Source organism: Artemia sp. Qi Xiang Cuo, chromosome 12 (assembly GCF_049724085.1).
Source record: "Artemia sp. Qi Xiang Cuo chromosome 12, ASM4972408v1, whole genome shotgun sequence".
Taxonomy (NCBI): Eukaryota; Metazoa; Arthropoda; class Branchiopoda; order Anostraca; family Artemiidae; genus Artemia; species Artemia sp. Qi Xiang Cuo.
Window position 1 is genome coordinate 58,405,100 of NC_142805.1, and position 23,440 is coordinate 58,428,539.

The following is a 23,440-nucleotide window of genomic DNA, read 5'->3' on the forward strand; positions in this document are numbered from 1 at the left end:
TTATTTATTTATTGCCCGTTTATACACTGCACTGCAGGTACGTAACCTATTTTACTTTTTAAACTCCCAAGTACTGAACAAACATAAGCAATAAGAGCATCGTTGCATCAAGCCGCAATTGGTAAAAAATTTAACCGTCATCAGTGAATTAAAAATATACAGTAGATAATCATATCAACTACTCTAAATATGACAAGAGACGGTAAAACAATTAAACGACACTTTCGTCCGCTGGTCTTGAATTCGTATCACTCTCAACAAATGGTTCATTTACTCCGATATGCATAAAATCATAAACAAGGAAAAATATTCAACCACGGATTTTTTTACATCATTACATAAAACAAAATGCTTAAAAGATTGGATAATTAATCAACAGTTAAATTATTATTAATATACGCAATATATTATCAGAGAAAGATTGACACTGAGATTGAGAATAACCTGCGTCACATAAACTGGACTCATACGGTAAGAGACTAAATCATTATTCTATGAGGATTTATATATATATATATATATATATATATATATATATATATATATATATATATATATATATATATATATATATATATCCCAAAGGCTCTATGGCCTGTAAAAGAGGGGGAGATACTCGTACTATTTAAACACTAGCTCATAAACAGACAAAAAAGCAAGGAAAAGAGATAGAAGGGGCTGGGAGGCATATCGCGTTCACATAAACAAGGTCGGATCGTATATTTCTAGATTCGCTAATGCTTATTTTGCACGATCAGTAGAACGGTTGGGGTCAAAACAAGATCCCTAGCTGTGTTTATAGGCTTAACCCTTTCAACCCCTGCTGACATGTGGTTGCTTACGTTGATAATTGCTTCCCTAAAACAAACTATCAAGTTTTGTTTGAGGAACAAAATTAATGCATTTTCATGGTATGAAACAAAACAGCATGGTATGAAGGAATACCGTGGTATGAAGAGATGGTTGCAGGTATTTCAGTCGCATGCCATTTTAGCGGATCTTGTGAACCCATTATAAACTTGTGACTGCTAGGTAACACCATCAGCTTCCCGGTTAAAACGGTTCTTTTATGTACAAAAATTTCAGCTCTACTCCCGTCTTACCATAGACCTTAGTTCTTCCTGTGCCACCAGAGGTATAAAAAAGAGTCACCATTAATCCCTCATTTGGACTGCTGTGAAGACGACTCCTAACTGTGGTTTGACTATCATGTTGATATAATTCAGGGTCTGCTGGTACGCTCAGCAAAGTACATTTTTCAGCTTCCTCTTCTTCGTGTTTGCTCTGGCTGCCACTCCAGTACCGATCTGGGTATTCCATCTTCTGCCATGTGAATAAACCGAAACAATTTGTAAACTTCTTTGAATGGCCATTTTTGTTCCATCCCAATCTTACAGGCTTGCAGTGCAGTCTTCAGTACAGCAACTCACTTAAAAGATTCGTCAACCTCTTTCTAAGATCATATTCATTCAACTACAGTCTCATATACTTGGCCAGAATAATCAACCCAACAGTAATTATTTCTATGAATGTCCCGTGTTACAGATTCAGAGAACCTGTTGCGACAGCAAACATATTTGTTTGATTGTAATACCACACCATCTATTTCTGACTCTTAGATCAGATTCCAGGAAGAATATTACACCTTAGGTTACTTTACAGAGGTAGACCTGAGACACCAGCGCGGAACTGATGGCAAAATCAAAAGCAGCAACTATGCCAAAGTTAAAACATTTAAACAAAGTTAAGACCAACTATGACAAAGAGGATGCAACCCCAGTAGGCACACGCACACAGGGGAGAAGGATTTGCAGCTCTGGCCTCCAAAATCTGGCTTAATCAAATACACCTATTTTTGGTCTTATTTCAAATTTGTCCCCTTTCACCCGAAAAGCTCTGTCCTCTGAAATAATCCCCTGTTAGTTTATAAGTTTTGATTTTTTCCCTTTTGCTTTATCTTTATTCATTTCATATTAAGCAGGTAACTGGACCTTTTCGGGATGAGGGGTATTGATATTTTTTTTTTTGGGGGGGGGGGGGGGGTATAATAAAAAAACTATTCATTTACAATTTTAATAATAATTGCCCAAAAAATCAAGAAATTTTGGGATTTTGGGGGCCTGACCGCTCTCATGCGAATGTCTACCCCAAACGTTTTGCACCTATGGCGCTCTAACCTTTTTCAGTAGCCATGAAACATTTTGAGGGTTTAACCAACTAGATGGCAAGATTTAAGAGGAGGAACATATTTTAATAGTCAAACCAAAACACTTACACACTAAATAGAATATTGCCCTCGTAAAAGTAGTTCCTCAAAAACACCGCCCAAACTTTATAGTTCAAGCTTTATGAAGTCATTTTGTAAAAAACCGAGCACCAAAACCCTAAAATTAACACATTAGAGCGAAACTTTCGTGTTTTGCCTATTGTTAAAGCCATAGTGAATAGTTGAAGCCATAGTTAAAGCCGACCACCAACTGAGATATTAAGTGATAAATTTTACACTTTAATTTCTCATCTTTTCAACGATTATGATGTTAATATTAATTCAATGCCTTTAAGGCTGATTCGCATTGCCGGTAAACGCATCTATTAAGCTGGTATGTAGCCTACTTGTTTCTAATGCTATCTCTTATTATGCTAATTAGAGAAACGTTAATTGAAGCCAATTATAAAATTTGAAGGATCATCTTGATGAACATATCTACAATGCTATTCCTAAAGGGCATTTGTCCTAAAGATGATTTTGACTGATTCGTATTCTATTTGAGCTAAACAAGGGAAACTGGGACAAAGTAGCGCTCTCATTCATTTCTTCCTAGACCATGTACCGCATCATGAAATTTGTCAAGTGGGAGGGGAGAAATACCGCCTGAAGCTTTGTTTTTACCAAGATTTAAGTCAGAATATTTGTCTTTTCCTATTTTTTACATTTTGTTGGTAATTTTTTTCCTATTTTTTGCTAAAACATCTTCTTGTTTCAAATACCTTCAAGAAATAATTTACTGTCACACAACTGCCCATCCAAGTATATTTTTCATTACAAAACTTATTACTACGCAACACCCCACTGCAAACCTTCTCACCTAGCCAAGATCAATTTTCTTGCATATTTTTATTGAAGCTTATTTATTGAAGCGTGACAATTCTTTGTGCAATTGTGGTATGAGGTTCTATCGTTGCTAGATTTTTTCGTAGTCCCAAGTACAAACCTCATAAAGCCACGCACAAAGATAATTTCTTAAACCACATTGGCCTGCCATAATATAAGAAAAGGAAACGATCAAAAATGGGTTTTTTTAAGTCCAAACAAGAATGCTGAATCAACAAACAAAGCGAATATTTCGAGAGGACAACCGCCTCTCTTCTTCAGCGCGAAACGAAATAATATATTCAAGGAAAGGGCCGAAGAAAAAACCCAACAAAAACAAACGCGGAAAGTCAATGTTAAAAGAACCAAAAAAAAAAAAAAAAATGAAAAACCAAAAAATTCAAAGATGAATAAAATTCAACAAAAGCCAAAAATTATAAGAATTAAAACCAAATACCTAACAACCATAAAAGCGAGTCATTCGTCAATATCCGCGATTTGCACAAAATCCAAAAAATTATGTACTGTCATCGACAGATACTAGCGAACAACTCAATGTATCCGTATTCGTCGATGGCAGCTTATAATTTTTTGGATTTTGTGCAAATCGCGGATATTGGCGAATAACATGCTTTTATGGTTGCTAGATATTTGGTTTTAATTCTTATAATTTTTGGCTTTTATTGAATTTTATTCATCTTTATTTTTTTGTTTTTACTTTGTTTTTTTTTTTACATTGACTTTCCGCGCTTGTTTTGTTGGGTTTTTTCTTCGCTACTTTTCTTGAATACATTATTTTGTTTTGCGCTGAAGAAGAGAGGCGGTTGTCCTCTCGAAATATTCGCTTTGTTTGTGTATTCACTAAATTCCGTTTGGCCTTAAAAAACTCCATTTGTGATCGTTTCCTTTTCCTATAAAATAGTAACGAATACACAAACACATTTCTAGAACAGAGACGAAAGGGGGGGGCAAATACCCAAAACAAAATAGGAAAGATGGGTAAATTATGTAGAAATATGAAAAAAACATAGGAACAATTATAAGAACCTGGTGGTGTCAGGATTTACTATTCTAAAGGCTCTCCCCTATTTACATGTCTGACCTTACGCTTAGTACATTTTACAATGGAAAAAATCTATAATATAATTCAAATATGATTTTGCGGTGTACTATTATGCTTCTGAGCGCTGGGGTAGGTAATCACAGATCAGGCTATAGTATGATAAGTTACATATTGATTGATCGATGATCAGGTCAGCACTGTTTTGACTGGAGTAAATAAAGTAAATTATACTTTCTCTATCAAAGGTATGATTTATTAGGTGAGAAAGGGTTAGCTATTGTGAATGGTTAAATAAGGCAAAGTATGTATATCGCTTATAGATAAAACTCAAATTTCTTGAAAAGGCCAAAGCCGAAAAGATTGAAAAATTTACAATAACCTTGTTAGAGCTGACTTTTCATCGCATTGTGAAACTGCGGCGAATACTAAAGGAAATAATATGTATTTTAATAAAATCACTGTTAATAAAAGTTCCAAATAAAACCATTACAACTTGTGGGTGAGCCCGATTATTTCTTTTTTATGCAAAAAAAACTATATAAGCCTCTCTAGAACAGTTAAGTGTGGAGGGGAGTTCGGGCCCATGCCCCTTACCAATGAAATCAATATTTTAACGATTTTCCCATGTATTCTCTATACAATTTGTTTATTTTAAGGATTTTAAAACTTGTTTCCCTACCCGTAATATAAACTTCTGTGCTAGGACATACACAGAGAGGGAGAGCTTGACTCGTCTCAAAAAATTCTAATTATCTGGAATTCTTGGGCACTTTTTTAGTCAAACTATCAAATGAAATTATTCCCCCCCCCCCTGAAAAAAAATTCTGTGTGCGTATCTGCTCCCTGAAAAAACATTTCAGCTTTACAAAATAAAGAACGCAATGCATAAAGTTTCATTTTTCTCTTTGACACACGGTAAAAAAAAACTGCATTCATTTTTTTAACTTTTGCGAAACTGCTTTTACACGTGCGATTTCTGTCGCTGGTAATCACGCATTTTCACGAGCATACAACCAGGAAGATTTCATAACATCAAACTAATTTCGCTCTTATTTTAATTAAAATAAGTTACATTCCTCTTTCCAGGTTTTCGCGAAACTGCTTTTGCCTATGCCATTTCTGCCGCCGGCGTGGCTCACGCAATTTCACGAGCTTGCAGCCAAGGAGATTTGATATCGTGCGGCTGTGATCGACCAGAGAGTGCATACGTCGGACAAGACTGGAAGTGGGGCGGATGCTCACATAATGTGGAATACGGAGTGAAATTCTCACGGGTGTTTTTGGACGTAAAGGAAAGAGCCAAAGATATGCAATCGAAAATTAATCTACACAATAATCAAGCAGGCCGTCTGGTGAGTCTTTTTTCGATGCAAAAAGTAAATTGATTACCAGTTTTAGAATGTTAATTCCTTGGTAGACAATAGATGGGGCGGAGAGCACCAATATATTCCATCAACTTAAAGTAACCAATTATGTGACAGATTTTGATGTATTAACTGTCGTAAAACCAAGGAAAACTACTAGAATAGCAAAAATGATTAAGACGTAAAGTAAGAAAATACACACAATAATCAAATAAAAACATGTGAATTAAGAAAGCAAAATGGGTTTTAAACTAAAAAGAACAGGAAACAACGCTTAAGTCAATGAATAATTAGACTATGAATAGTTAAAAAAAACTATCATCTTGGAAATCCAATTAAAGAATTAAACAATTTTAATTGGTTTAAATACACAATAATCGTTAGACATCATGCGTCAGACATCATTTGAAACATTGTTAACAAATGTTTTCTTTCCGTCTGTGCATCAGATTTTGCTGAAGCCATCCAATATGCCTGGGCGAAAGGGGTAGTAACGTCAAAAAGCTTGTAAAAAGGTGGTAAATTCAAGTGCTGACAGAAAATAGTCACCATCACCACATCAGACCTCTTGCTTAGTTTCTGTGGCCAAGCACCCTGCTATTGCAGTTAGAACCTTAGCTACTTTATCATGACACGGACCCCTTCTTTTGTCCAATAGCTTTTTCCTATTTGTGGATAGCTAAACTACACGCAATGTCAAAAAAATATTGTCATAGGGGCTAGGGGTCTGAAATGTCAAAGAGCGCATTTCTGAACTATAATTGCACTGAGGAGTTGTATTAGAACTTCTTTGTTTTATATTTTCGTGATCAGCGATCTGTTGCTCGATCAAACAGTTCGTGGTAACGAACTGTAAGTAAGGAGCGACCCGGCTCAATGGTAACCGAAACTCTAAAAAACGGAACCAATAGATACATCAAAAGAATCAGATTTTAATTCTGATTTCAAATATATAAGTTTCATCAAGTTTAATCTTACACTTCAAAAGTTACGCGCCTGGGAAAATTTGGAGGATTTTTGAAAAAAGGGGGAAAGACCCCCAAAAAAATATAGAACCTTAATGAAAATCAAACCCTCATATTAAACGTATCAGATGACCATACTGTAGAATTTTCAAGCTCTTATCTACAAAAATGTGAAATTTTCCATTTTTTGCCGGAAGAAAGATCACGGAAGCGTGTTTATTTGTTTTTTGTTTTTTTTTTCCCAGGGGTGATCGTATCGACCCAATGCTCCTAGAATATCGTGGGAGGGCTCATTGGAATGGAAATTAAAAGATCTAGTGCCCTTTTTAAGTGACCAAAAAATGGAGGGCAACTAGGCCCCCTCACACGCTCATTTTTTTCCCAAAGTCATCCGATCAAAATTTCGAGATAGCCATTTTGTTCAGCTTGGTCGAAAATATGATAAAAATGTCTTTTAGGATGACTTAATCCCCCAAAGTCCCCGGGGGGAGGGCTGAAAGTTATGAACTTTACTCAATGTTAACATATAGCATTGGTTATTGGGAAGTATACAGACGTTTGTCAAGGGGGATTTTTTCTGGTAGGTGGGGGGGGGGGTGGGTCGGGGGCTATATGGGAGGATCTTTCCATGAAGGAAGTTTTCATGGAAGAAGGGACAATGCTATGAAGGGGGTGCTATATTTCCCAGCATTATTAAAGAAAAAGATCAGAAATTAAATAAAAAAAACAAGTTTTTCAACTGATCAACTGATTGTGATTAAGGGGTCATTTTTAAAGAATTGGAAAAAAATTCGAACTTTAGCTTAAAGAGCAGGGTATTGACTAGGGGCTGAATCCCCTAATATACGTGTTAAAAATTTATGAATATAGAAGTCCGTTACGTAAGTTAATTCGTAAGTTACGTATACTTATTACTAATAAAAACGTTTGTAAATAAAATTAAATAAGTTTTGATAAAGCCATTTAACCAAATAAAAGTACAATTAATATGCAAATTTTATCTTAATTATTCATGTACGGTGAGCCAAAATCAAAAACTGCATTAATTCAAAAACGTTCAAAAATTAAAGAAAAAAACCAGATTTTTTAACTGAAAGTAAGGAACGACGTTAAAACTTAAAACGAACAGAAATTATTCCGTATATGAAGGGGGCTGTCCCCTCCTTAACGCCTCGCTCTTTACGCTAAAGTTTGACTTTTTCACAACTCTATTTTTTTTTTTAAACAAGGAAAAACTATAGCGTAAAGTGTGAGGTGTTGAGGCGGGGACAGCCCCCTTCATATACGGAATAATTTCTGTTCGTTTTAAGTTTTAACGTCGGTCCTTACTTTCAGTTAAAAAATCTGGTTTTTTTATTTAATAATAATAAGAGATGGCAATTAATTTCCAATATGGTACTTTGCAACTGAGAAGAAAATCTTCAAAGAAGTTTACGGCAATCATAGTAATTTTTGGAGCTAGAAATCCTGAACACAGAAATTCTTGTTTGTTGATTAAATTTTTGACTTTCGTAGACTTCTTTGAAATTTTTGTGTTCATAGGGCCATGATTATACGGGTTTAACTAAATTACAATCTATCTTATAGAAGGGGGAGGGATTTACGGTAAGAAGGATGATTACAGAAGGTTGTCAGTTCCCAGCCAAAATTGGTAGAAAGCCCAGTATATAAATAATAGATCATATAAAAATGATATAAAAATTAAAATAATAATATAAAATAAATAGATAATATAATAGTGTAATAATATAATAGATAATATAATAGATAAGATAATAATATAAAAATTAAAGATAATATAAAAATTATATTATCTTTATACAGTGGTAGAAAGTAAAAGCTAAATTCCTAATTATGCATTTAGCGTATATAATCTGACCTCCTCAGTGCATCTGGATATAATCTGACCTCTTCAGTGGAGGGAAAGGGACAGTAAGGGAAGATCAATAAATGCTTCCACTGTGTTTTACAAAATCTTCTCCTTGTCATTTTCCCTATAGTTTGTCAAATCTAAACCAACTTGAAGAAAAACAGAAGCTAATGTCCTAGCTATGCATTTAGGGATACAATCTGACCTTTATAGTAGATGGAAGGGGTGTATAGGGAATCCTTAAATCAGGACACCTTCTACAAGTTTATATCAGATCTCAACCAAGCTTGCCAAGCTAGGATGGTTTTCTAGTCTTTCGGATATCAGGGTCTGACCCAGCTTTCGTGTAGGCAGGAAAGGGGTCCCTAAGCTCTTGTTACCAATTAAACTTATCGAACGAAAGAGATTGTCAGACGTCGACCAACGTGTACGAAAAATGCAATAGGTATCCTGGTTATACTATATGAAAATTCATACTCAATCGAACCAGTTGTAATCAGAATATATGCATAATGACTTATTCGGCTCCGAACCAAACTTTGTTGGAGTGACAGTAAATTTTAAGGTTGGGTTTTTAGGCATAATTCATCCTCTGTGAGAGAAGGGGAAATTAAATTCATGTCATTAGGATATCTATCGGGAAAGGTGGTTAGATATCAACCAAACATTGTGAGAAGCAGGTACGAATCTTCCAGTTAAGACTTTTGGGAACTTGAACTAGATTCAAACTTTAGGGGGGGGGGGAAAGAAAGGAGGAGCCCTGCGCTCTTTTCATTGCAAGATCCGAAAAGGTTGTCAGGGGTGGGAGGTAAAATTAAATGTCTTAATTGTACTTTTGGGAGTTTGTTCACAATGCTATCAATTTGGAAGGAGGAATTCCCTAAATTAATATCATCAGATATTTCGCCAGAAGAGGTTATCGGATGTTAACAGAACTTGATTTAAATAAGGAGGTAATGTCCTAGTTATGCCATTTAGGGATCAAGACCCGATCTGACATTTATAGAGGAGGTAAAGGGGAAAGATCTCAGTACATTTTTTCTCTAATATTTAGTAAAAAGGGAAGAACAACCATCCTGCAGAGCCATTGCTAGCGCATAAGGCATCGAATCAACGTTTCAATTACTGGGTATTTTTTACAGGGACAATTAGCAAGCCTATAGCCCAACCTTTCTTCAGCGGGGATTGATCTCTGGGCCCCGTGTAGACAAGTATACCATACATCCACTGCACTAAAATAGGGTGGTATCTAATAGAGAGGGTAACATTATAGCTGATCCCCCCCAAAAAAAACTCCTTTCTCATGCCTGCCTAATAGCGATTGCAATCAAGTGGTTTTATCTTGGATTCTTCCAGGGTACCCAGTTGTGGGGGGGGGGAATCCCATATTGTGAAGAGTGTCTTTTTTATTGTCATTCAAAAAATGAATAAAAACAAATTACCCCCCCCCCAGATTCTGAAATATCTTTTTTGTATCTTTATTGCAAAGAAAAGTCCTTACGCCTCCTATATTTTCGTAAATTTACACCCTGGGTTCATATGATAAAACTGACCCCCGCAATCTTTAAAACATTTTTTTAAGACGGTAAAATGTTTGAAAAAGCATTTGTATGTTTGAAAAAAGCATTTTTTGGTGAAATACTAGAAACAAAATGACTGCTTCCCACCTTACTGACGTCAATAAATATTTTTACAAGTTATTCAGTTTTACGACAAGGAGAACAGGGTAGCTATACCGATGTGGGCAAAACTCTGGAGTTTAAAACACCTAAGCACTTTTGCCCCCTAGATGTTTTGACCTCCCCTAGATTTAGAGAAATGTATTTTTTGGAGCATTTAATTGAAAATTCCATTTTCGTGTATTTTTATTAAAAAAAGATAGAAAAAAACAAAACAAAAAATAGCTCTCCTAGATTCTGAAAATGCATTTTACCCCTCTTCTCTACATTTTCGTATAAAGTGAATCATCGGAATCTTATCGATAACATATTTAATAACGGAGGTTTTTACCCCCCCCCTCTTTTGAAAAACAGAATAAATCATTTTAGCAAATTTTCTCTCATCTACTCAAGCAAGTCTCATCTCCTCGTGCTCGAAAATATGTGTTTAAGGTGCATTATAAATATCCACTGTACTGTACGTCAGAAGCCGTCTCAGCCACTGATAACCAAATTGATCCAGTATGGGATGTGGAGATGCCTCGGTCATGTGATCCGCATGCCTGAAACTCGACTACTGAAGATCGTCCTTCAGTGGCACCCACGTGGTACCAGAAGAGGAGGACGCCCCAAAAATATCCCACGACGCAGGCTAGCGGGCTGATCTCACAAATCTCAATGCCTCAATCCAACCCGAATGAGAAGATGTCTGGGCGGCCGGAGTGATGAGAGATGACTGGCGACTCTTCTTGGATACCCTAAGTGCCTATGGAGGCACAGGAGAATCTAAGGTCTAAGGTACAACCTGCTCTGTCTTCTTCCAAATTTGGTAGATGTTAGTTCATTGGTCAAAAAGACAAGAGGCTAGTGAAATGAAAACCTACAAAAATTTAATTATGATAGCAGTGATGCAAAGCTCGGTTTGAGCAAATAAGTGCTAAGTGAAAATAAGAGACGGTCTTAGGTTTTCCACTTTAGTATCAAACGGATATGAAGTTTAAATGCAAGAACTTTGGATGGCTTCACTATTGATCTAAACAGTCAATGAATTTATGATAGACTTCTAGAGCTTTAAGCGAGAAAAAACAAAACAACAGAAAAACTGAGGAGGGATCTATTCAATACTATAGGCACCATTTTCTGACAAGAGGGTAGGGCCAAGAAAAGAAAGCAATGCAAAAAGATTTGAATGTACAAAGTGTTACTATTTCTAAAACTTAGAGGTGTCAAAACCTCCCAATTTCCTCTTAACCAATTCCTTTGAGTGTGACCAATTTTAAATATTTTTTTTAAGGTCGTCAGCCATAACACCGAAATGAAGTGCAAATGTCATGGGATGTCTGGCAGCTGTGAAATGAAAACCTGCTGGCGCGCTACGCCCGACTTTCGTCGGGTTGGCAATATTTTAAAAGACAGATATAACTATGCCATTTTAGTAGATCAGTCTGTACTAGGAAATGGTGTGCGGGGTAAAAGGAAAAGACTTTTTCCTAGGAATCGTCGAAAGAGACCTTCAGAAACAGACCTTCTTTATTATGAGAGGTCACCAACGTTTTGTGAAGGTAGATCAGATATTGGATTCCAAGGCATCACAGGACGGCAGTGTAATCGAACAAGCACAAGTTTAGATAGTTGTGACTCACTTTGTTGTGGCAGAGGGTATAACACAATAAGACAGAGGAGGGTAGAGAGATGTCACTGCCGTTTTAAATGGTGTTGTGAGGTTGAGTGTGAGAACTGTACAATTGAGGAATGGATCACGGTCTGTAAATGAACTACCTCAAGAAGGTAGAAAGGACTACCTCAAGGAGGTAGAACGGACTACCTCAAGGAGCTTGTTATGTAGTTTAGTTGATCTCTATTTTTATAAGCCAAACTTAGGACTATTTATAATATTTTACGATGTTATAGAATGCCAGCGTTTTGTGCCACATAGTGGCATATGTGTACAGACAATTTTTCATCAACGTTTTATTCTTCCTCTTTTTCTTTAAATAGGAGTCGTTCAAAAAAATAATAATGTCATAGAAGGAGCTTAAATATTTAGTCCTGCTAGCCTTTTTGGGTAGATATATTTTATTGGTCATATTTCCCCCTTTTTCCCCTTTTAGGCTAGCATTTGTGTGTAAATCCTATTGTAAATTTTAGAATATATCGCATTTTCGTTATAAGGCTTTTTTCGTATAAAAGTGAAAATAAATTAAAAGGCAGCACAGGTTTTCTTTATTTTGTATCCCCCCCCCCAAAGAAATAAAACAGGTGAAAATACAGAGATTCTGGGGGAGGGATGCCAGACTCTTTAAAATATTGGTACGACATTGATATGTCGGAAAAAATAGTTCTCTTTGATATTTTGTGCGCACTTAAAATACACAACCCTAAGAAGAAAAGTGCCCTCTTCAAAAAAAAAAAAAAATAATAATAACATTGAAATATCATTCAGGCCAATTATAATCTCTGCGTATTCTTCCTCCATCGTGTCATGTTTTCCTGTTCTGATTATTTAAATTTAACTTTTGATTTAGAAAATTCTAAATTTTTTAGATTGAACTTACTGCTAACTTTGGAAATAAAGATACTAAAAACAAATTCATTATTAGGCACCGTGAGAAAGAAATGACGCTCCGTATTGATTGAAAGAAAGATAAAAAAAAATCAAACATCAAAATATTATAGAGTCTAAACACAGAAAAGAGGCACTGCTTTGAAAAAGGTGAGTAAAAAAGATGAAGTTCTTTCAATGAAATAAAAGTGCATGCCTGAATTTGGCTAAATTGTTAATTGTGGCTGAAAATTTCACACAGGAACAAACATAAGCCAATCGGTACTTTTGGCTCCCTTTTCTAACATGCGCATACGAAAATACATCATTATCTAACATCATTGGCATACGAAAATACTTCATAGACGTAAAATGATTAAACTAAAGAACAATCTTTATCAAACCAGAGGATTGTACTCTATCTTTTCCTCTTTCGTTCAAAGTAAGGTCTAAAAGAAAAATTGCAAGTAATCGCGTTGATTATTTGGAATGATGGACACGTCTTTTACTGACGTTTCAGTGCATCTGAGAAACTTGCCGTAGAGGTTTCAAGCTCTTATCTTTAAAAATGTGGAATTTTATGTTTTTGGTCAGAAGAAAGATCACGGATGCGCGTTCTCTTTTTTTTTCCAGGGGTGATCGTATCGAACCAATGATAAAGTTTGACTGTTTGTCCCAATTTTTTAAGAACGATTCCTGAAACACAAGGGCCGTTTAGTTAGAGGCATTTTTAAAAGTGCTAAAAACTTCAGCGTGAAGAGCAAGGTATTGAGGAGGGGGGCAACCCCTTCATATACGGAATAATTTCTATTCGTTCTGAATTCTCATTTGAATTTTTTTTTATTTAATTTCTGATTGTTTGTTTCAAATAATGCTGGTAAATCTGGCTCACCCTTCATGAAAAATTTCCTCCCCTCACGATACTCCTCCATGATGAGTTCCTCCCACGTAAAACACCCCCCCCCCTTAAAATTTCCTCCGGAAAATTCTATCCTCTCTGAAAATCTCTCCCCCCCCCACGTAAATTTCTTGCAGAAGATTCAGCCGGAAAAATTTCCCTAGCATACTTTCATTTGAAAAGGACCTTTCGAATCGTTTTTCGATCACTTCGGAAATCCCCCTTCCGTGGAAATTATTCCCCCAAAATCCAAACAATTCCCCCTGGAAAATTCCTCCGGAAGATCTCCACATGCTTTATAGTTCCCTACTTACAGTTCGTTACCACGAGCTGTTTGATATAAATGTTTGGTCATCCAAAATTGCTACTTATCTCTATAAATAAGTTTCATTTTATACACTAACTTTGATCGTCAACCATAAATTAAGGAGATATTTAGAATATTAATTTAGCGAGGATTGAACCAAATTTTTTCTTTTCTGACTTCAACATACCTAGGGTTAGATGTACACCATCTTTTGGTCAGAAAAGATAAAATCGGGCCAAAAAGCAAACTCGTAAGAAACATATTGCATTGGTTCTCCATGTATATATGTTTTCTAGCCAGGTAGCCACCTACCGAAAATGTGATGGGTAGGCGATCAATGAGCAAAATAAGGATCAGCAACAGAATATAGAGTAATCTCATCGCGATAATCTGATGAACATAGAGAACATAATCTGATGGCAAAGGACGTTGAAACTTGTGATTTTATTGTATTTCCTTTGCAAAAAAAGAAAAACAATGTTCTAATGCTCTAGCATTAGGTGGGTAAAAGATAGTTCCATGTTCTCAAACCTGAAACAATATGACTATATGTTCGTACTTGTATATGTATATTTGAAACATACCTCAACAAATGCCCTGACGAGGATAAGCTGCGTATAAACTAATGGAACTGTTCCGTTGTTGTTAAATAGTTACAAATCTACTTGCTAAAAATAAATCTTATTTTTCTTACCGTAAACTTTAATTCCTTTAAACAACTATATTACAACAAATAACGTTCAAATACTACTGATAAACAAACAAATTTCAACACAGTATTTTTCATCATAATATTTGTCTCTCCTGTTTTATCCCGAAAGGGAAACCCTAATAATGATGAAGGTGTTGGAAGTGTTTCATTACTCATCATTCCTGATTACACTCTTCCTCGACCCTATTATGGCTGCTTCCTCTACTGCTTTTAAAATCTTGCCTTTCTCTGCCTCTGTTGAAGTCTCTAGTTCTTCTGCCTCTGCCAAGGATTTTTTGTGCATCGGCGGGATGGGAACCTTCTTTTTTATAGCTCTGTCTACCTCCCTCATTATCCCCATCTTTTCTCCTACTACAGCAAATCGCTCTTTTTCTGTTGAATTCTCCATTTCTTCTGTCTCTATCGGCAAAATTATTCACCTTGGTATCATAGGAATTTTCCTTGAACTTATTATTGCTTTGAATATGGCCTTTTCCTCTGTTAGAATATGGCCTTCTCCTGTCGCTGTTAAAGTCTTGCCCTTCGCTCCTTCTGCTAAACTCTGCCTTTCCTCGGCATCTGTTAAAATCTAATCTACCTCGGTTAAAATCTGACCTTCCGCGTCCTCTGTTAAAGTCAGAACTTCCTCTACCTCTGTTAAAGTTGGACCTTCCTGTGCCACTACTAAACGTAGATATTCCTCTACCTCTGCTGCAGTCCGACCTTCCTCTGCCTCTGTTAAAGTCAGAACTTCCTCTACCTTTGTTGAAGTTGGATCTTCCTGTGCTACTATTGACGGTAGATATTCCTCTACCTCTGTTATGGTCGGACCTCCCTCTACCTCTGTTAAAGTCAGGTTTTCCTCTACTTCTGTTAAAGTCTGACCCTCCTCTTCCTCTAACATCATTATGCGTACTGCTTCCATTTTTGTTAGTCTGAAATGCTTGTCCTCTACTTCTGTTACCACGCATATACCCCTCGCCTTGATTGTCACTACTTGTGCCTTCTCTGTCTCTGTATAGGTTACTTACATTTTCAAGATCCTGGCGCTTTGTTTCCGGCAAGCGTTTTAAATCGAATACGAGGATTCGTCTCACCAGATTTTCTAGATCCTGTTGATCTTTATCGGTTATCTTCTGGTTAGAGATGTTTTTCTGTGCACATTCCTCCAATATTTCTTTACCTGAAGTTTTATTTTTATTTTTCTTGTTACGTATAGCTTTTTTTCTACCTTCTGTGTCTCTTGACCATCGGTTGTCTTTATTGGTACTTGTCTCATTTGGTACTTTAGCTGTGTTAGATTCTACACAAGTCGACTTTTTCGTCCTTTTCCTTTGACGTCTACGCCTTTTGGTACTTGTTGTGTTTATGCCATCTTTTGATGCAGAATGGCTTAGATCATTAGTTACTGACATTCCTTCCCCAGGAGCTTTAATATCCTGTTCAATGACGTTTTGTGCTCCTGTCGTGTCTGATGTTTCCTTACTAAGACACAGAAACAACACACACACAGAGATGACACACACAGAGATAACACACACAGAGACGACACACACAGAGAGACGACACACAAACAATGACAAAAGACACACACACAGACGACACACACAAAGAGACGACATACACACAGAGACGACATACACATTACACAGAGACGATACACACACAGAGACGATATACATACAGAGACGACACACACATAGAGACGACACACACAGAGACGACACGCACAGAGACGACACACACACAGATACCACACAGACACAGACGACACATATTTTCTAGCTCAGTCTTGATATATTGTCCTCTAACCTTGGTTTTCTTTATCCGATTGACTTGGGACTACACCAGGGGTAAAGTTTGGCACCCTTTTCTGTGGAGGATCTTGAATAGTTCCTTGGGTATTCCTTGGGAGATTCCGTTTTTGTCTGTTGCTCACAGTAGCTCCATTAACTACACAAGGTGTAAAGTTTGGCACACTTTGCTGTCGAGGATCTTGAAAAGTTCCTTGGGTATTCCTTGGGAGATTCCGTTTTTTTCTGTTTCTCACAGTAGCTCCATTAACTACACAAGGTGTAAAGTTTGGCACCCTTTGCTGTGGAGGATCTTGAAAAGTTCCTTGGGTATTCCTTGGGAGATTCCGTTTTTTTCTGTTTCTCACAGTAGCTCCATTTGCAGTTGAATTCCTAGACTGAGCAGAGTTGGACGAGCAAAAGTTGGACGAGAGACCTGCAAAAGTTGAACCAGGCGGAGGAGCTGGGGTTTCCGTCTCCTCGTCTGGGTTTTCAACGTCTACCCACCTCTTCTTGTCTTCGTCATACCGAAACTTCGGCGTTTCTTCTTCGGGTAGACAAGCTTGTGGAACTTTTTTCCATCCAACTTTTGAAATTACTTTTGGACTTGCTTTGTCCGTCTGTTCATGTGGGCCACTATTTGAACTAGGCTTAGGTTCCAAAGCTGGTTGAACTGGGGCTGCTCGGTAGTCGGAAAGGAGTTCAGGAGTTTCAATATCCTGTTTAATGACGTTTTGCGCTCTTGTCATGTCCGACGTTTCTTTACTTAGATCCCCAGGATTTTTAATATCCTGTTCAGTGACGTTTTGTGGTCCTGTCAAGTCTGATGTTTCTTTACTAAGATCTGGGACATCACCTTTGATCTCCTTCAAAATATCAGTTGCTTGAAATTCCATAATAAAACGCTTTATGAAAGAGCAGTTGAGTCTTTTAAATAGTGATTTTCAAGTGACAGACAAACGAAAAAGAATTTTAAATATATTTTATTTTGTTTTTCTACTATGCAATATTAAGACACCAAACTCTGTTGCCCGAAAGAATGGGATTATTTTGCTCTTCTTAAGTTTTTTGTATAATAAAAAGATTAAAAGATCATTTTGGAAAAATCTGCTTCAATAAAAATAATGAAGCCATTTTGTCCATTGACATAGTCGATGACGTTTGATTAAATATAATAAATATAAAATAAATATAATGATATACAGTTTTAGCAGTCATTAAAAAGCAAAAATCAATTTCAGTTAATCAAGGATGAATTCATCCCTTCTAGCAAATTTACGAAAAATTAAGCAAGAAAAACGGGTTTTAATTTTAATAAACCAGTGAAACAAAAATAAATAAAAACCAATAAACACTTTGATTAAAAAATTGACTAATATTTCAGCCCCATATCAGTGAGCCTAACAAAAAGGAAAAAAAACGAAAAAAAATGTTTAAAAAAAGAACACACCTAAGAAAGAAAAGAAATACACCCCCGAACAATAAAAAGATAACAATCATCTTGAACAATAATTAATAAACAATGCCGTCTACTTTTTTTCTTTTTCTTCTTCGTGGTTGTTGGGGTTGTTTTTTTTATGTTTGTTATTTAAAAAAAACATTTATTTGTTTTTTTTTCGTTTTTTCGTTGTTTTTTTCTGTTGATAAATGCTTACTGAATTTGGGCCGAAATACTAGTCAATTTTTTTAATTAAAGGTTTTATTTTTTTTTTTTTATTTTTTTTTCACTTACTTATTAAAATTGAAACCCGTTTTTTCTTGCTTAATTTTTCGTAAATGGAAAAGCAGTGTGGTCTAAGAAGTTATTTACTGATTGCAAATTTGTTTGAATAAGTTCTTCTATCTCGTCATCCTCCCTAGAAATACTCCTTTCATAAAACACACCTTAAATAATATGTTACAGTAAATGAAAAATAATGGAGAAGCAAATTATTTTTCTTTAAACAAATATTGTTTATTTTTAACATAAAGTTTCACTTCTGCTGCAAGAAATTAACTTACAAAGTGTGTAACGACTGATGATGGCGAGGGAACGCTGGTATATAGTGACACTAAACTGGTATATTTTATATTCGTCTCAACTAAATGCAAGGTAAAAAAGCTCAACAAGCTAAAAAAGGTAACAACCTATAGTCTTTTAATTTTTATCAACTCTTGTGGCGGTCAAATTTTCATCGGAATGTTTTCTTTTCCATTTTAAAATTTTTGTAACATTTCGCATATGAATTACGTCACAAATACATGGAAGAGTAGCTACAATAAATTTTGCTGAAGATGAGTTTAATATTAAACTCAAAAATTTATATAATTAATGTAAATTTGAGTTTAATATTAAACTCAAAATTTAACAATAAATTTTGACGAAATCACATTACACTTTAATTTGATTGTCGATTGTACAGAATAGTTTGTCAGCAGAAATATGCAAAAAGGCCTGACGAATCATTTAAAATAAAATTTAAATTCTTAAAAAACTGTCTTTCTTTTCACTGAGTGAAGCTTGGTACTCTGCTGCTCAAACATAAAGATAGCAGATACTACTATAGATGAAAAAATGGAATCCAAAAACAAACAGTAATAAAATAAGTAATATAAACCCAAACGAATTCTAAAACAAACATTGATTAAAATTAATAGTCAAGTAAACAAGAATTTATCCAGGATTTTATTTTTGGGGAGGGGGGTTTATAAAAAAAAACTTTGAAAAACATATCAAAATTTGTTTATGTTACATTTATGTTACATTTTTGTTACATTTATACGGCCGTGCAAGTTAAACCAACAGAGATTACCACAAACAGGAGTACAGCTAAAGTGTCAAATGCGCTTTACTAAAAAAAAGTTTTTTTTCGAGCAGTGTGTTTTTTTGTTATAGCAAATAGCAATAATACAACTACAACAAAAATATCCTGGGTAATCAAGGTTCACAAACAAGAGCGATGAAACAAAAGAGATAGAAAAATTTCAATATTACTAAAACAATGGGTACAGCTACATTTATACTTAAAAGAAAAAACAAACGCGACACGGATATTTCGCATGTATAAAACAAGGCGTCTTCAATGCTAAGAAACAAAGGTAAAAACAACAAATTACCAAAAAAAGAAAAAAATCAAAACCCAACAACAAAAACAACAAAATCTAAATTTTTAATTTTTGTGATCCGGGTTTTTTGTGCCAACTACGAAAAGAAGTTTTGCTAAAATGAGAAACCCAACGCGACTCTCTTGAGATTCGTCTCTTTCGTTGTTATTGTCATGGCTAGCCTGTTTGGATTTAGATCCATCAAGAGTGGCACTATTCCCTCTCCAAGGGGAAAAAATAAGAAAACGACACAAAACAAATACACCTTTTGAGCTACCCCAACAACTAAGCCACAACTACCACAACAACAAATCTACAACCACCACAGCAACTAAGCCACAGCTACCACAACAACTAAGCCACAACTACCACAACAAACAAGCCACAACTGTCACAGCAACAAGGCCACAACAGCAAATCTACAACTTCCACAACAGATAAGCAACAGCTACCACAACAATTAAGACACAACTACCACAACAACTAAGCCACAACTACCACAACAAACCAGCCACAACTATCACAGCAACTACGCCAAACCAACCACAACAACCAAGCCACATCTAATCTTTAAAACAAGAAATAGTTTTTGTTCGCCACGCATATCTTGAAATCAGTCAGGATCTTGTGTTTTCACATTTTTCTTAGGAAATAAAAGTAAGCTAATAAAACTGTTTACTCTAACACAGCTGCCAAGATGCAACACAAGTAAATGTATTCAGAATCTCATTTCATTAGCCTTATTCAATTCACTTGAGTTTCAAGTTCGGTTGATTTACTTCGATGAGACTTGAAAAGTAAACAAATTAGATTTAAATCTGCAAAACTTCCTTTCATAGACAAACAATAGTATCCTCTAGATCAAAGGGATACCCTTGGGTATCCCTCTCAAATTACCAATTGCATAAAATTAGTCTAAAAGGATAATAAGATAGTTTTGTTCGATCTTTTAACATAATGATAATAGATTCGTCGCAATATATTGAAAGGAAATTTCTCCTTCTAAGCTTGAGAGGGTCATTACTCTAGTGCATCTGCACGATTAGTTTTCTAATACTATTTATCAGTTTTCAATAATGTTACATTAGGTTTGAAGGAGTGTCAAATTTATATTAATGTATTAATCTAAATTTCAATTTAATAAACGTTTTAACAAATAAGGGTTCACCCATCTGAACTTCGTCAGCCCCCCCCTCCCCACCTCCATGCTTAAATATAGAATGAATTCAGGACCCCTCTCTGCGTAAAATTCCACTGGAAAATTCCCACTGGAAACGTCTTTCTCGACGGACCCCCTGCAGAAAAATCCCCCGAAAATTTCCGTATATTTTCCAGCAGTCAATACTATATGTGAACAAAGGGCAAATTGCATGACTTACAGCCCTTTTCTCAGGGACCGTCTCTCAGGGGGCTGGCAGAGAGGCTAGCCACTCTCTAATCTTTTTGGCAGTTAAAAAACTCACTAGAACGTTTAATTTCCACTTGAACAAGCCCTCTCCCAAACTTCTAGGACTATTTGTTTGATTCGATTACTCCTAGGAAAAACAAAAATAAATAAACACACATACGTGATTTTTCTTCTGGCACAAAATACAAAAGTCTACATTTTTTTAGATAGGAGCTTGAAACCTTTACAGAGCTGAACGCTTATATTTGATATGTTGAATCTGATGGTGTAATTTTCATTGAGATTACTTGACATTTTAGGAGTGTTTCCCCTTTTTTCGAAAATCAGGCAATTTTTTTTCCGGCTCGTAGCTTTTCATGGGTGACATTAAACTTAATGACTTTCATATATTTGGAATCAAACAGTTTGTGTTAACAAACTGTAAGTAAGGAGTGACCCAGTTCAATAGTACCCGAAACTCTAAAAAACTGAGGTCCCCGTTCCTCAACTCACCGTTTTTTAGGCTGAAGTCTGACTTTTTCGTCGTAATAAATTGTAAATGATGAGCAACTTGGGTCGATAGTAACCAGAACTCTAAAAAAAATGGAATTTTGATATCAAAAGATATATCAAAAGAATCGGCTTATTATGCTGATTCCAAATATATAAAATTCATCAAGTTTAGTGACCATCAAAAGCTAGGAGCCTGAGAAAATTTGCTTGATTTTCGAAAAAGGTAGTGAGACACCCCTAAAAAGTAAAAATAAAATCTTAATAGCAAATCACACCATCAGATTAAGTGCATCAGAAAACCCTTCTGAATAGGTTTCAAGCTCCTATACACAAAAATATGCAATTTTGCTTCTTTTTTTTTGCCAGAAGAATGATAATGGATGGGAGCTTATTTGTTTTTTTTCTTGTTGTTTCTTTTGTGTTTGTGTATCCACGGGGTGGTCGAATGGAACTAATGGTCCTATAAGACCGGGAGAGTGTGCGTTCGAACGGAAATTAAAAGTTATAGTGCCCTTTTTAAGGGACCAAAACAGTTGGAGGGCAACTAACCCCCCTCCCACGCCCTTTTTCCCCCAAAAATGTACGATCTAAATTTTGAGATAGCCATTTTGTTCAGCTTAGTTGAAAGATCCAATAACTATGCCTTTAGGAGTAGTATTATCACCAATAGCCCACGGGGAAAGGGCTGCAAGTTATGAAATTTGCCCATTTCCTGCGTATATTATTTGTTCTTGGGACATATACAAACATGTTCGGGCGGGGGAGGGGGCTTTTGTGTTTGGGATGGGTTTACATGGGGAGAATTGTCCGTGGGAAGGAAAATTTCCGGAGGTGAAATTTCCAGGGGAAATATTACCCTGGGGAATTTCACAGATTTCCTATACGAAGTTCTTTTTATTTGTCTTACTTTCTCCTTGCCAACTCAATTTCGCATGTGGAGACGTTGAGGGGGAAGTTTTCAGCGGGTTTCCAAGGGCTGATTTCCGGAGTGATCGAAAAAACGATTAGAATTTAAAGTCTTTTTTAAATAAAAGTATGCTAGGGAGAGTTTTTCAGGCTTAACTGTCCGCAAGAAATTTCACCAGGGGGGAGGGAATTTTCAGCGAGGATAGAATTATCTGGAGGGGATTTTAAGGGAAATGGGGGGGGGTACGTTTTGCATGGGAAGAACTTTCCATGGACGTTTTTTCTGTGGAAAAGAAATTTTTCAGGATGGTGAGCCAGATTTACCGGTATTATTTTAAAAATGATCGAAATTAAATTAAAAAAAAAAACAAAGTTTTTTAAACTGAAATCAAGGAACAACATTGCAACTCACAACTAACAGAAATTATTCTGTATTTGAGGGGATTGCTCCCCTCCTCAATACCTTGTTCTTTACGCTAAAGTTTGACTGTTTGCCCCAGTTTTTTAAGAACAACTTCTGAAACACAAGGGCCGTTAAATTAGAACAGGAAGCTTTTTTAGAAGTTCTCAAAACTTTTGCGTGAACTGAGAGGTATTTTGCGTGAACTGAGGGCCGACTCTCTCCTTACTTACAATTCGTTGTCACGAAGGTTTGAAGAATCGCTGTCGAGGCTGAAGTATAACATAGACGATGCTATATATATATATATATATATATATATATATATATATATATATATATATATATATATATATAGCATCTTGTATAGTCTTCTGTTATAATTAAGTCAGGTAGTACTTGTCAGCAGCAGGATAGAGGCTTTCCAAAAACTCGGATGTTTGATGAGTATAAGGGTGCACTTCCTGGTCTCAAACATAGAGAAGTTTCCTGAAAACCTAGGTGGCGATGAGCGATGAGCAGGCAGAAAAATTCCATCAAGATATGTGCTAAATGGAGGAGAGGTAGCAGAGAATGTGCGACAAAGTTATGATGGCGGACGGACTATTGCTGGTCGCTGAAGAGAGACAACCCGGCAGCTGCTTACACACGGGAATCGAAGAAACGTCTAAATTATATAACTCTAAAATTTTATGTCACATAACGCTCATTCTTTTACTAATGTTATGAATAATGCTCATCAAATTTGATGGAGTAAATAAAAACTGAATTCGGATACGTTGACCCTTATTTCTTAAGGAAAACGGTAAAAATCGTCAGGGGTTTCTCAGCTGACGATCCGCAGAAACTTGTATTTTTTTACGCAAAATAGATTTTTTAAAAACTTTTGTAGGAAAAAATTCTGACCT

At 35.9% G+C, this 23,440-nt stretch overlaps 2 protein-coding genes across 2 annotated transcripts in view; one reads left to right on the forward strand and one right to left on the reverse strand.

The window, feature by feature from the left end:
• Positions 1-12,197, forward strand: part of LOC148946337 (protein Wnt-7b-like) — a 130,450-nt gene extending 118,253 nt beyond the window's left edge. Inside the window, exons 4-5 of the mRNA XM_089097956.1 lie at positions 5,241-5,506; positions 11,306-12,197. Of these exons, the coding sequence (XP_088954082.1) occupies positions 5,241-5,506; positions 11,306-11,785 (746 nt within the window). The 3' untranslated portion in view covers positions 11,786-12,197. The remainder of the gene's footprint in view (positions 1-5,240; positions 5,507-11,305) is intronic.
• A 2,428-nt stretch (positions 12,198-14,625) lies between these two features.
• Positions 14,626-17,209, reverse strand: LOC148946338 (uncharacterized). Its single transcript, XM_089097670.1, has 3 exons — positions 16,389-17,209; positions 15,477-15,930; positions 14,626-15,431 (listed from the first exon to the last, which is right to left on the reverse strand). The coding sequence occupies exons 1-3, from the start codon at positions 17,136-17,138 to the stop codon at positions 14,626-14,628; spliced, it is 2,010 nt and encodes a 669-aa protein (XP_088953796.1). The 5' UTR covers positions 17,139-17,209.
• Between the last annotated feature and the right edge of the window lie 6,231 nt (positions 17,210-23,440).